The following is a 14,659-nucleotide window of genomic DNA, read 5'->3' on the forward strand; positions in this document are numbered from 1 at the left end:
AAAGTGTGATACCGTCTCTGCTCCTCTCTGTGCTGTGTATATATATATATATATATATATATATATATATATATATATATATATATATCTAGTGAATAAAGTATCCCCTTTTGTAAAATATAAGGATATTATAAGTTACCGAGGAGTTTCATGACCATATAAAAACACGAGGCCGAAAGCCGAGTGTTTTTATACAGGTTATTGAACTCAGAGGTAACTTCTAATATCCTCATATTTTGCAACTGGGGGTGCTTTATTTACTATAATACACAAGTTTCAGTGAGTCATGTGACAGAAATGACATCAGAACTCACCGTTTATAACTGATGACATCAGAACTCACTGTTTATAAGGATATAATTTACAAGATATTCATGACTTTTGTGTATTTTATATATATATATATATATATATATATATATATATATATATATATATATATATACACTCAACCACTTCAGTGACATCAGAGAGGGTCGGCTTGGACGCAGGTATTTAAAGAGTAGGGATGGGCGAATTTGACCCGTTTTGAAATGTCACCGACGCCCATTAAAGTCTATAGTCGTCAAAAAATTTTTGTAGCGCAGCTTTTTTTTTTGACGCATGCCGCCATACAAGTCTATGGGCGTCATTTTTGCAGCAAAACAAGGCGAAAAAATCAGCCTCCCTATTAAAGAGGGATGGCATATATAGTCAGCTGCGGGTCAGGTGGGAGGGTTGGGGTCAGGTGCAGGTTGACAAAAAGTTAACCAGCACACAGAGCCGGGCCGCACTGGCCAGGCGCCCTAGGCAAACCAGGCAGTCGCGGCGCCGGCTTAGTGTGCACATGCGCGAATGGCTGCTCGCATGCGCATGCGTGAATTGCCGACCGCGTGCGCATGCGCTGAAAAAATACCACAGATAGTCGGGCAGAGACGGGACCAGACACGGGGTAGGTGACAGAGGCGGTACGTGCCTGGCGCCCCCCCAGCTTTGCGCCCTAGGCACGTGCCTACTCTGCCTACCCCTAGTCCCGCACATGAATATAGGGTAATGTGAAAAGTGCAGAAACAAAAGGAAGGTGAGACACCATGTTTTTTTGCACCCTGTCCATCTGTCAGCGCATTTAGATGCAGCCTCAGTGGACAACTGGAGCACAGATAAACAAATGGCACCTTTCTGGTAGTTGTTACATGTGCCAAATGATGTGGAACAACTAAAAGGCACTGACAGGTTACCCTATAACCTCTCACATTAGAACTACCTCCCAATAATCTTTGTACATTCATCCTGGACTCGGGGCAACTCTGGGACTCCAACATTGAAATGCAGCAGAGCTAACCTTAGCGCCACTTGTATAACACAGCTTTATATATAATAGCATGAGCAGCCACATTTTCTACAACGCTTTAACGAGATAATGTATAATGAAATGTCCCAAAAGTTAATAACTAAGGTGACGGTCCCCCGCCACCAGCAGTGGTAGATTCCACCCATTGTAGTAGCCCGCTCCGACCCGTAGTTGCGCGTAGGCTAGTCTGTGCGTTTTAGTGTAGGTACCACTGCTGCTGCTGCTGCTTTTTATCCCACTTTCCCTTTATCCATGATAGATGCAATACTCGTGTCTCCTTTCGTTCTCAGCCGTGTCAGTAAATATAATAATCCTGAAATAAAAAAAGTGCATGTTGAGTTTGTGAGTCTGTGGAAACTCATTGAGAGAAATGGGCTGTGAAAAGCATTGAATCTCCGACAACGGAGGTTATTTTATTGCTTCTACAAATGTTCCCGGCCGGTGCCAGAGAAACCTACACGGCGAGGCGAATGCGTGGAATAGGCAGACAGTTACCTCATGGAAAAGCCATGTTTCACGTCGCGCACCCACCACCAGCACTAGCTCCATCTTTGTTTATTCCCTCACACAATCAAACACACATTTCATCTCCCCCCCCCCCCCTATTGTTCTCCCCGTTTGAGAAATCCCTTTGTAAGTGAGCCAGGGAAACCTAAGAGATCTTCCAGCTTCCCTGCAAATGTGCCTGCGCTTTCTGGCTCCGACATGACACAGAGGACCCCCTGGCACTAGCACTCGAGCAGGAATCATACAGAAGGAATGTAAAAAAGTATGTGGAACTTTCCAAAAAGTGAGTCTCCCCCCTACTTTCCGATCCCCCCCTCCTTCCACACCACATCCATCCTTCCCCCCATACAGAAGCGCATTGCATCTATCACCCCGTGGCAGCGGTCCACCTTCCCCTGCTCTTTCGTAAGAGCTTACGAGCTTTGGGAACAGCCCTCTCTTAAGGAGCAGATTGGGGAGAGACTCTTCCCACTTGAAAGGAGACAGTCTGTGAGGAAGGAGCATCAGGTTGGAAGCCACCAAGTGGACAGTCAGCGCATCGCTCCTCTCATCCTCTTTCCCAGGGGCAGGGGTGCAAGGTGGGAGCAGCAACTTGGAATCCAGGTTAGAACACCCAGCATCATCTCTCTCTATATATATTAATATATATTTAAAAAGCGAACAAATAGCTGGGTTACTTTTAATGTAGGGCGAAACTGGAATTTTCTTTGGACCACCACCATCTCAAGGGTCCACAGAGGGAGAATATAACTGTGCCACTGTGTAACAATTATATATATATATCATATTCATCTACAGTTGTTGGACTGCAAGTCTCACATTCCAACTTGCAGCTGTAGCCTTTATCCCTAATTATTGTCCTGGTAACAAAAAGGAAGGTCCTAAAAAAATATATGATTTTTTTTTCTTTATAAAAGGAGAGAGAGAAATAATAAGATGAACCGGTTAAAAAAACTCACAGATATTAAAGGGGTTGTTCACGTTTGAGATAACTTTTAGTATGATGTAGAGAGTGATATTTTGAGACAATTTGCAATTGGTTTTCATTTTTCTATTATTTGTGGTTTTTGAGTTATTTAGCTTTTTATTCGGCAGCTCTTCATTTTGCATCTTAAGCAATCGGGTAACTAGGGTCCAAATTACCGTAGCAGCCATGCATTGATTTGAATAAGAGACTGGAATATAAATAAGAGAGGCCTGAATAGAAGGATCAGTAATAAAAAGTAACAATAACAATACATTTGTAGTCTTACAGAGCATTTGTTTTTTTTTAGAAGGGAGTCAGTGACGCCCATTTGAAATCTGTAGAAGAGCTAGAAGAAAAAGGCAAATAACTATAAAAATAATGAAAACCAATTGAAAAGTTGCTACACCTGGCAGTTCTATAACATATTAAAAGTTACCTTAAAGGCAAACCAACCCTTTAAATGATTATTTATTTGAAATGACCTTATGCAAATGACCTTATGTAAATGACCTTATGTGCAGTGCAGTTAGTCCAGCTCTCATTGTGCGCTGGGGTTTTCTAATGCAGCCCTGAGGCTGAACAGAAGATCTTTGCAGGGGTGGATGCTCACTGGACACAGTTTCATTCTGCAAAGGGCATTGGGTGGACGAATAGCTTGAGAGCTGTGTCTTTCCACTTTATTTGTGTCAGACTTGTTAGAAATAGCAAAGAAGAGGGGGAATTGGAGCTTGTCTACTTTGGTAATTCTGGTGCCAAGTATTTTCCTGAATGCAATATTGGGGGATATTTACATAGATGAGATATGTGAGAGTGAACAGGTGAGGTCAGGTAAATATGTGTGGGTCTGTTCAGGTGAGTTTATGCCAGTGAGGCACAATAAGAGCAGTTCAAGCAGTGAAACCTTAAGATGTTTGTTTATACAACTGAGTGAGCCCCTAAAATGTGTGGGTCTAAGGAGTTTAGGTAATTGGAATGGGAGAGACAAAAATCCTGCAAAGGAAGATAGAGGAGAGGAAAAAGACAATGAGAGGGATTGGAAGAAAGAAGGGATGCAGGGAAGGGAATGGAAAGGGATAAATGGCAAAGGAAAATTAAGGAAAGGTAAGAAATGAAGGCTAAGTGGATGAGGTGTAGTGAAAAGGAGGGAAAAAGATTAAAAACTGAGGGAGAGGCAGACATGGAGGGGCAGATGAAGAGAGGGGAGGATGGTTGCATTGGGGGATTAGGTTGAGCAGGGGCGGCACAGAGAGCTGCTGCTCTGATTGGGACCTGTAACCCTTTTGCTGTCGGAGAGCAGCCCAGGTCCTCCTGGCATCAGAGGTGTTAGAGTTAGGAATCCTATGGAAGACACAATTTATTAGAAGCTCAGCAAATGTGGTTTTGTGGAGAGATGACTGGCAGGGATTCCTAGTGGATGTGGTCAGACTTAATAGCGAAACACCTCCCCATACCACCCAACTGGATATTAAGACTTAGGATTCCTATATTCATTGCTGTTTTTTATTAAAATTCTGCTTTGAGCTGATTCAGCTTTTGGGTTCTTTGTGCATGTGCATACATCATGTTGCAACTCTCAGTCCAGGGCTCAGTTCTGTGGATGGATCCCATGGTCTGACATGGCCCTTTTTGTAATATGTACAGTCTGATAAATACTTGGCTATGCTGGATTAGGACATGCTGGTAAAGCTTTTCACAATATATTTCCCTTCAAAAATACTTAAAGATAGTCATACAAGTCAAGGAAAGTGTTCAACAGGAGGCTGAATCATTCATGGGCTCTGCTTCATTGCTGTTGTCTCTGAATTCCTTTCTGAATTTCCATCCTGTAGATGTCGCTGGGAGTCAGGCAAACGCACTACGGTATACCTTGCTATACTTTGTTTCAGAGCATTACAAAAGAAACTGAAGCAAGTCTAAAGTAGCAGAAAATGTGTTTATGTCATCAATGGCCGTTCTCACATCAGCCTTGCAGCTTTGCTACGTTTATACTACAGTTTAGCCAGCTGCAGTCTGGCTGGAGGTGCTGGGGGTTGTAGTTTGACACAAGCTGGATAATCATAACATGGAGATTTAACACTGTCTGATCTGCAAGGTATCCAGTCAATCTGCCCATACACAGTAAAGACCAAACAATACTGATCTTTTTAGTATGGTCAGCTTACCGCTACTGTTAACTATGCCTTCAAGCAAATTTGGCTTTGATGAGATTTACAAGTCTGAAGGGACACAAGTTTTTGCTTCCCTCCTATGTCATGTGTACAGGACAGAAATATATAGTTCATATGTGCTACAGGACATTCCTGCACTACATGCACATTACAGTAGTAAGGCTGACATATATATATTTGTAATGAGTCACTCACTATAAGGATTGTACCACTGTTTTTTTTTTTCCACTCAGTTCATTTTTTCTTGGTAAAAAATCCTTATTAACTATGTGAGAGTTCTGGGAAAGTTAAAGGGGATGAACTCAGACCATGAAAAGGAGTTAACTGATTTAACAAAGAACTTGTAGCTCATTTTATTTGCTATAAAGGATCCTGAAATGGTCAGGGCAGGATGCGTTTAGCAGAGCTCACATATGATATGTTATACAGTGAAAAAAGATCCCCTGGAACACTGCTGTGCATGGTTCTGTTAATGCTTTTTGCACTCTTTACCTAACATACCCCTTATTGTGTCTGGCTTGATGATTTGAAAAGGAAACCTAAACTGTGACCCTTAATCCGGTGAGCAATACTTTTGTATTACTACGAAGGCAACATCTGTAGCAACAATCATGGTGTTCCATAATCCTTGCATGGCTCCCTTGTGGCTCTTACATCATAGTCCGCTCTTTCCTTGGGGTCTCAATTTTTTTTGTTAACCCCATCAGTGGAGTGAAGGTTTCTTTTCAAGCTGGAAGGCATTAATAGAATAGGATGTGTTACCCAGACCAGCTGGCAGTCCATCACAGGATATTCTGAGTTTCCTTAAACTGTTAGAATACGGATCATTCTGAAAGAAGGTTTTAGAATGCCCTGCGCTGGAGGATGCTATCACCTGGTGTAACAATATATTAATAACCTGGTTTAGATCCCTCAAGCTACTCAAACAGTATAGCACATTGTAAACTCCAATTTTAAATAGAGATAAAAGGCATTATTTGTAGTACAGGTATTGGACCCGTTATCCAGAAACCTACTATCCAGAAAGCTCCGAATTACAGAAAGGTCATATCCCATAGACTCAATTTTATCCAAATAATCCAAATTTTAAAAAATGATTTCCTTTTTTCTCCATAATAATAAAACAGTACCTTGTACTTGATCCAAACTAAACTACAATTAATCTTTATTGGAACCAGTCTATTTGATTTATTTAATGTTTAAATGATTTTCTAGTAGACTTAAAGGGATACTGTCATGGGAAAAAACTTTTTTTCCAAAATGAATCAGTTAATAGTGCTACTCCAGCAGAATTCTGCACTGAAATCCATTTCTCAAAAGAGCAAACAGATTTTTTTATATTCAATTTTGAAATCTGACATGGGGCTAGACATTTTGTCAATTTCCCAGCTGCCCCCAGTCATGTGACTTGTGCCTGCACTTTAGGAGAGAAATGCTTTCTGGCAGGCTGCTGTTTTTCCTTCTCAATGTAACTGAATGTGTCTCAGTGGGACATGGGTTTTACTATTGAGTGCTGTTCTTAGATCTACCAGGGAACGGTTATCTTGTGTTAGGGAGCTGCTATCTGGTTACCTTCCCATTGTTCTTTTGTTTGGCTGCTGGGGGGGGGAAAGGGAGGGGGGTGATATCACTCCAACTTGCAGTACAGCTGTAAAGAGTGATTGAAGTTTATCAGAGCAAAAGTCACATGACTTGGGGTAGCTGGGAAATTGACAATATGTCTAGCCCCATGTCAGATTTCAAAATTGAATATAAAAAAATCTGTTTGCTCTTTTGAGAAATGGATTTCAGTGCAGAATTCTGCTGGAGCAGCACTGTTAACTGATTCATTTTGAAAAAAAAGTTTTTTCCCATGACAGTATCCCTTTAAGGTATGAAGATCCAAATTACAGAAAGATCTGTTATGTGGAAAGCCCCAGGTCCCGAGCATTCTAGATAACAGATCCCATACCTGTATGATTTACCCAGCCCTTACTCATTCACAAATACTCGACCTGAAAGAATATTCAAGGTTTTTAGTGATGTGAGATTCTAGATAGTATGATTGGCTAACTGATTAGTAATCAATAGCAATATTGTTTTTTAATGATACCATACCCTAAAGCATAGATAGTGGATTCTTCTAAGTGGTCAGTTATAAATGCAGCCACAAATGTTTCCCTTATTGATGTCCAAACAGACTCCTTGCAGTGGTGCCAAACACCATTGCATCCCTCAATGACATAACTACTGTAGGCAGGGCCCTAGGAGCTCTAACAGGCCCCGAAAGGACGTTGTGCAAAAAATCCCTGTCCATTTTATCCACAATATACTGTGCCTTTTTCCCTGCTTTGGTGGGCCCAAATTCACCCCCTGGACCCCTGGCAATTACACCACTAGCATTGATCTTGCCTCTTTTTCTGAATTGTGTGAAAGTGTGCTGATTGATACTGAGGAACCCTGGAGGTAATTTCAGGGTTCCCATAGCAGGTTGTAGCTATAGGTGCAGCAGACTTGCACCAGAAGAATCAAACAGACACATCCTTTAAATGCCAAGTGTTGGAAGTGACTTAATACTGACTAAAAATGTTAGCTTCACATGCTCACAATTGTATTTTATTGGCCCTCGTCTGAGTCAAGTAGATGCAAGTCAGTTGTGTGAGTAGACTCAGCCCACTGTGAAATGCTGGCATTCCCAGCAAGACAAGGCAGGTGTTTATTCCAGGGTTCCCTTATCCCTTATGTTGGTTGTGCCCTTTACTTTGTACATGCACATTCGTGTGCAGTTTGTCAAAATGGTCTGAACAACTTTTTAGCCTGGTGCTACACCAAATTGTAAGCAGCATGGGCAGATTTACTAAAGGGTGAAGTGGCCATTGGCAAAATCCCATCTGCGGGGACATTGCCAATTTATCAATATGTGTGTAATTTTACACCATGCGAATGCCAGATTTGACGCTGTTATTTTACATTGCTTCTGGCAGAAGTCTAATTTTTTATGCAAATTTTTACACAGCAAAGTCTGCCGATATGTGGTGTAAAGTTGTGCTTTTTACGCAGCATAATAAATATGCCCCTAGAAGTTGCTGAGGAATTCCATGACAATAAGTAGGTTTGAGGCATTTTTCATATGACTGTAAAACATTGTAAAGCTTCATCCTGTCTTGTTGACTTATACTTTCTATGTTCGAAGACTCCAGTTACAAAATGCAGTATTTTGGGGAAAATTGTTGTAGATGCAATCATTGATTAAGATTCCACTTCTGTACTCATGAAATTACCTAGTAGACTTAAAGGGGAACTATCGTGAAAATAATAATTTAATATAAGCTTCAGCATACTGAAATAAGAAGTTTTCAATAAAAAATGAGGTACTGTTTCTGAAATAATCAAGTTTATGTTCACTATTCCTCTCTCAGCATCTGTTTCTCTTCATTCTGTCTTCATGCAGAAGTTGGGTGTCAGATAATTATAGACAGTTAGATCAAATATATCTTATAGGGGGGTTCCTTTTGCCTAGAAGATATATTAGAACTCACTCTGTTAAAATCACCAGACATTATGTCTCTCTAGATGCAGAATGTGTACAAAAGGCAGTTATTTTTTAGATTTTGTTTGTACTGGAATCAGTTATTTGAATGAGCTCTAATTCATCTGCTAGGAAAGGAAGCCCCCATGGGGAAAAGGAACTTGTAGAGCTCATCAGACTGAGCATATTCTAGTTCTTGGAGATAGTTTAAAAACATTTTAATTTAAAACAGTAATTGTTTTGTCTGCAGCATAACACTGCAAGTAACTGCTAGTACTTTCTTGAAGATATTTTGAAACATCTAGAAATGGCAGACCTATTGTCTTAATCAGATGTTTGAGACAGCATGCCATGGAAGGTTGGACTTCCACTCTGCTGAGTAGAACAGTTGGTGGGTGTTCAAGCAATGATCCTCTAACCAAATGATTCCCACTGTGTTATCTAAAAACCACTATTGACAGCTAAAGGCTGTTGGGTTTTTGCAGAGGATTGTTGATCAGCTGCAGCATCAGGATGATAATCACTGCTTGCTTTGCTTTCCATTTCATTATTCTGAGATAGGCACTTGTTTGGATGTGAATGTATTTAAGACAAATAGTCTGTATTAAAATGATTCATACTTTAAATTCTGTGAGTCAGTGTCGGGCATAACCCTAACTGGGCATGACAGGAACATTTGGTGTCATAAACTGTTGCGCATGGACACAATAACATTTTGTGTATGATGATATATTGACATTTTCTATAAATGGACAAAACATACAGGAGATACATACATAGCAGTGGGACTGGGGTGCTGACATATTTTTCATTACTCTGGATCTGAGGGTTTTATAAAGGGATTAAGGGTTAATCCTGTCTCTGCTATAAATCATCTTTTAGTGTAATCCTGCCCTGTTGGTCAGAGGAGATCCCGTCTGGCCTCAGGAGTTATGGGTATTCCCTAGTCTCTAAGAGTAAGGGAATGCCATACTCTAGCTCAGGGGTCCCCAGCCTTTTTTTTTAACTGTGAGCCCCATTGAAATGTAAAAAGCGTTGGGGAGCAACACAAGCATATGTCTATATCATACTTGGGGGCACATTTACAAAGCTCGAGTGAAGGATTCGAATTAAAAAAACTTTGAATTTCGAAGTGTTTTTTGGGCTACTTCGACCATCGAATGGGCTACTTCGACCTTCGACTACTACTTTGACTTCGAATCGAACGATTCCAACTAAAAATCGTTCGACTATTCGACCATTCGATAGTCGAAGTACTGTCTCTTTAAGAAAAACTTCGACCCCCTACTTCGGCAGCTAAAAGCTACCGAAGTCAATGTTAGCCTATGGGGAAGGTCCCCATAGGCTTGCCTGTGATTTTTTGATCGAAGGATATCCTTCGATCGTTGTATTAAAATCCTTTGAATTGTTCGATTCGAAGGATTTAATCGTTCGATCGAACGAATAATCCTTCGATCGTTCGATCGCAGGATTTGCGCTAAATTGTTCGACTTCGATATTCGAAGTTGAACGATTTTAGTTCCTAGTCGAATATCGAGGGTTAATTAACCCTCGATATTCGACCCTTAGTAAATCTGCCCCTTAAAGTTAATTTAAAGGTGAATAACCCTTTTAAAGGAAAACTATACCCCCCAAACAATGTAGGTCTCTATTAAAAGATACTGAGTAAAACAGCTCATGTGTAAAACCCTGCTTCATGTAAATGAACCATTATCATAATAATATACTTTTTTATTAGTATGTGCCATTGGGTAATCATAAATAGAAAATTGCCATTTTAAAAAATAAGGGCCGCCCCCTGAGATCGTAAGATTCACTGTGCACACATACAAACCACATGTAAGGTCACATGAGCCAATTAACAGACAGAGTTCTGCCTTTTGCTTCCTCACTTCTTCCTGTTACAGTTAGAATTGTAGTATTTCTGGTCAGGTGATCTCTGAGACAGCACAGAGACCATCACGAAATGGTGGCTCAAGGCAAGAGATGTAAAAGGGCAATATTTATGTAAATATATATTCCAGTTTTGTAAGATTCTTTAATATGTCATTCAATTTGATAAACTATCTGTTACTTAAGTATTCATTTTGGGGGTATAGTTTTACTTTAAGGGACACCATGAATGAGTGCTTGTTATAGCATGCTATATGAACAAAGCATAAGAGTAGATTAGCTGATAGGAGCAGTTGTAGACTCCCCCAAGTCAAAATAGTGTGGGGTGACCTGATGTATTGAGAGTGTAATCTGTTGAAGCTGTCTGTGAATTAAGTGAATTACTATAATTTCCTGAATATTATGTTCAGTAATACTGGCACCCACTGGCACCCAAAATCATTGTGAAGAAGAATGAAGTGTGTGTGTGATTTAGTTTAGCGACCTTTACTTACAATACTGCTGTATATACCTCCCAACTGTCCCATTTTTCGCGGGGCAGTCCCGATTTTGACAACTCAACCCGCAGAACCGGATGGTTACTGGAATGGACATTCTCTTGCAAAGAACAATTGTAACTATTTAAGAAAAGCAGGTCTCTTGGTAAAACTGTGACTTGCAACTTAAAGGGCAATTCACCTTCATTAGCAAAACTGTAATAACACATAAAAACCACAGAAATGTGTTCAAACTTTCATAACCTGCCAAATTTTGTAAAATAAACATTGTAATTATGAAGTGTGGCCACAAAAAAGGGTGTGGCCAAAATTTCATCACGCTGAGCACAACAAATCTTTTTTTCCCTCTTTCTAATTCCCAAATGTTGGGTGGTATGCTGTGAAGACCCAGTTGAAAAAGAGTAATGTAATGGCGCACCTTAGCTTCACAACTGCAGGTTCTACCTACAACTTGCATTACATTTTTATTGCAGCAAAACATTTATTTCAAGGAATATTAAAGAGTAAAATACTAATACTAGCCTTTTTTAGTATTATTACATTTACAGTATTGGTTCCATTATCTGGAAACCCATTATCCGAAAAGCTCTGAATTATGGAAAGGCCATCTCCCATAGACTCCATGTTATCAAATAATCCAAATTTTTCAAAATGATAGCTTGTACTTGATCCAAACTAACATATAATGAATCCTTATTGGAAGCAAAACCAGCCTATTCGGGTTATTTAATGTAAACTTGATTTTCTAGTAGACTGAAGATCCAAATTTTCGGAAAGATACGTTATCCTGACACCCCAGGTCCCAAGCATTCTGGATATAGTTTGTATAAACAAGCTGCTGTGTAGTCACGGGCAGCCTCCCAAGCTGAAAAAGGAAAAAAGACAGGTTTACATAGCAGATAACAGATATTCTCTGTAGAATACAATTCTGTTTACTGCTATGTAAACCAGTACAGGTATGGGACCTGTTATCCAGAATGCTCGGGACCTGGGGTTCTTTCCATAATGCGGATCTTCATACCTTAAGTCTACTAGCAAATCATGTAAAATATAAAGGAAAAGGAAAGTCATCTTGCACTTGTGGGTGCACCAGCCGGGTTTTTAGGTAAGTAAATACAGTCACTTGCTGGTGCCTAACATTTGGCACCCCCAAGTGCAAGACAACTTTCCTTCTCCTTTAAATAAACCCAACAGGCTGGTTTTGCTTCCAATACGGATTAATTATATCTTATTTTACATCAAGTACAAGGTACTGTTTTATTATTAAAGAGAAAAAGGAAATCATTATTTTATTGTTTGAATATAATGGAGTCTATGGGAGAATTCCGTAATTCAGAGCTTTCGGGATAATGGTTTCTGCATAACGGATCCCATACCTGTACCTTTTCTCCTTTATCAGCAACTGTGAAACGTGAATATTGCTCATTTTAGCCTACGGAGGAAATATCCATAGTTCTTGTTATTTCATGCAATAAATGATAAAAACGGAAACTGAAATTGGTGTTACTTTCCAATGTTCTCTGATTCCTGCAAACAAATACAGGAGGGGAGAAGTTATGTAAAAAGTACAAGTTCACAGCTAAACCCTCTGTTGTGATCTCAACAAATCAACATATCTTGATTATCGTGTAAGGGAGGGGAATAAACGTGAAAGTAAAAAATTATCTATTAGTGCTTCATAGAAAAAAAATTAGGATTAGGAATTATGCATTTCCTTTTTATTAATGGTATAGGCAGAATACATTTTCAAGTCAGGTTCTATTTATTGTGCACATGTTAAACAAAGTTGTATCAATTAAAGAAAAATCAAGATAAGCATATTAAGCTTAATGCTACATTTTAGAATTATGGATTGATATCTGTTTCAGTATACCCTTAAAGTGAGTTTTTTGGAGCACTGCAGTAGTCTAGTACAATCCCACAGCCAAAGTTTGTTTATTATTATTTTTTTGTAATGATACTGATAAAAGTTGGATGCTTTCATTCCTTAAATGTTAATCCTTTTATGGTTGCAGATCCATTCATGTTGTTGTGACCAGAGAAAAGCAGAAAAATGAAAATTCGGCTGTGCTCAGCAGTGACAGTATTTTGTGCTGTGCTGCTTCTATCTTCGATAGAGGCTGAAGGTAACAGATCCTAATTTCTCTTCATTGGTGATTTAACAGGACTCTAGGATCTATTCTACTTATTCTCCCCTTTCATTTTTCTTCTTCCCTTTGGTTTGTCATTTCCTCGTCATCTTGTCTTGTGTACATAACATATTTTCTCCCTGGAAACAAGGTAAAAAGTCAAATTTTGGTTCTGAGAGAGCCTGTGTCCTCTCCAATCTTCATCAAGTCAATGTTCTGGAAGAAAAATACCTGTGTAAGCATGATGTTTTCAAAAGAAAGAAAAATACAAAAGCCTATAGCACTGCCACTCCTATCTTAATTGGCATTTGTGCTGCATGAAATGCGAAACATCAATCATTTAATAAAGTATTTTTAAAGTGTGTGTGCAAGTTGTGCATATTTCTTTTTTAATCACAAAGCTTGATCTTGCTAGTGGTTAGGTTCTGTTAAACTGCTCATTTCCTCGCTTAACACACTTTTTTGACACACTGCAAAGTTTCCCAGGAATCTGGTACTATGGCTGACCTGCACATGCATTTCTTGTACTAAGATCCAGTGTGAATCACAAATATATGTAGGAATGGGATCTACTGAATATGAAAATGTAAGTTGGTTAGAAAAACAATGTCTATAATATTGATGGGTTGCTTCACTGTATCATCCCTATGGGAAACACTGGCCTATTTTTAATTAGGATTTATGTTCATTGTTTTACTTTTGCATAGGCAAAGGTAAACTGGATACAGGTATGGGATCCGTTATCCAGAAACCCGTTATCCACAAAGCTATGAATTGCGGAAAGGCTGTCTCCCATAGACTCCATTATAATAAAATAATATACATTTTTAAAAACAGTACATTGTACTTGATTGAAACCAAGAAAGAATTATTTCTTATTGGAAAAATTACCATCTTATTGGGTTTATTTAATGTTTACATGATTTTTAGTAGTCTTAGGTTGTGAAGATCCAAATTATGGAAAGATCCATAATCTGGAAAACCCAGGTCCCGAGCATTCTGGATAACAGGTCCCATACCTATGCTGGCATTTCTGCCTATAACTGTTATGCATTATTTTACTCTAACTGGGGCATTCTGCATAAACAGCAGTAGAACAGTAATTCCTCATGGCTAAAAGCAGATAGTTTTATATTGTCTAGATTTGTTGTACAGGTATAGGATCCCATATCCAGAAACCCAATATCCAGAAAGCTCCAAATTACGGAATGGCTGTCTCCCATAGACTCCATTTTATCCAAATAATCCAAATTTTCAAAAATTATTTCCTTTTTTCTCTGTAATAAAAAAACAGTAGCTTTTACTTGATTCCAACTAAGATATAATTAATCCTTATTGGAAGCAAAACCAGCCTATTGGGTTTATTTAATGTTCAAATGAATTTCTAGTAGACTTAAGGCATGAAGACACAAATTACGGAAAGATCCGTTATTCGGAAAACCCCAGGTCCCGAGCATTCTGGATAACAGGTCCCATACCTGTACAAAGTAAAGTTATTTTACCTCAAATTTAGAAGAATGAAGATGAAGTCAGAAGGTTTCTTACCTTACCAAAACATTGGCATTATCTGTGTATTACTCAAGTATCAGCATGACCCTTTTGCATAATTGTCTGGGGTGAAAACTAAAGGAAAACTATACCTCAAAACAATGTAGGTCTC

General features: G+C 39.1%; 1 protein-coding gene across 3 annotated transcripts in view; it reads left to right on the top strand.

The window, feature by feature from the left end:
• The first annotated feature begins 2,291 nt into the window (after positions 1 to 2,291).
• The window catches only part of col12a1.S (collagen, type XII, alpha 1 S homeolog), a 140,343-nt gene continuing 127,975 nt past the window's right edge, over positions 2,292 to 14,659 (top strand). For 2 of the 3 annotated variants that reach the window (XM_041564671.1, XM_041564672.1), the window contains exons 1-2: positions 2,292 to 2,440; positions 12,886 to 12,996. In XM_041564671.1, coding sequence (XP_041420605.1) covers positions 12,924 to 12,996 — 73 coding nt within the window. In that variant the 5' untranslated portion in view covers positions 2,292 to 2,440; positions 12,886 to 12,923. The remainder of the gene's footprint in view (positions 2,441 to 12,885; positions 12,997 to 14,659) is intronic. The other variant, XM_041564673.1, reaches the window with a different exon arrangement.

Source organism: Xenopus laevis, chromosome 5S, assembly GCF_017654675.1.
Source record: "Xenopus laevis strain J_2021 chromosome 5S, Xenopus_laevis_v10.1, whole genome shotgun sequence".
NCBI lineage: Eukaryota > Metazoa > Chordata > Amphibia > Anura > Pipidae > Xenopus > Xenopus laevis.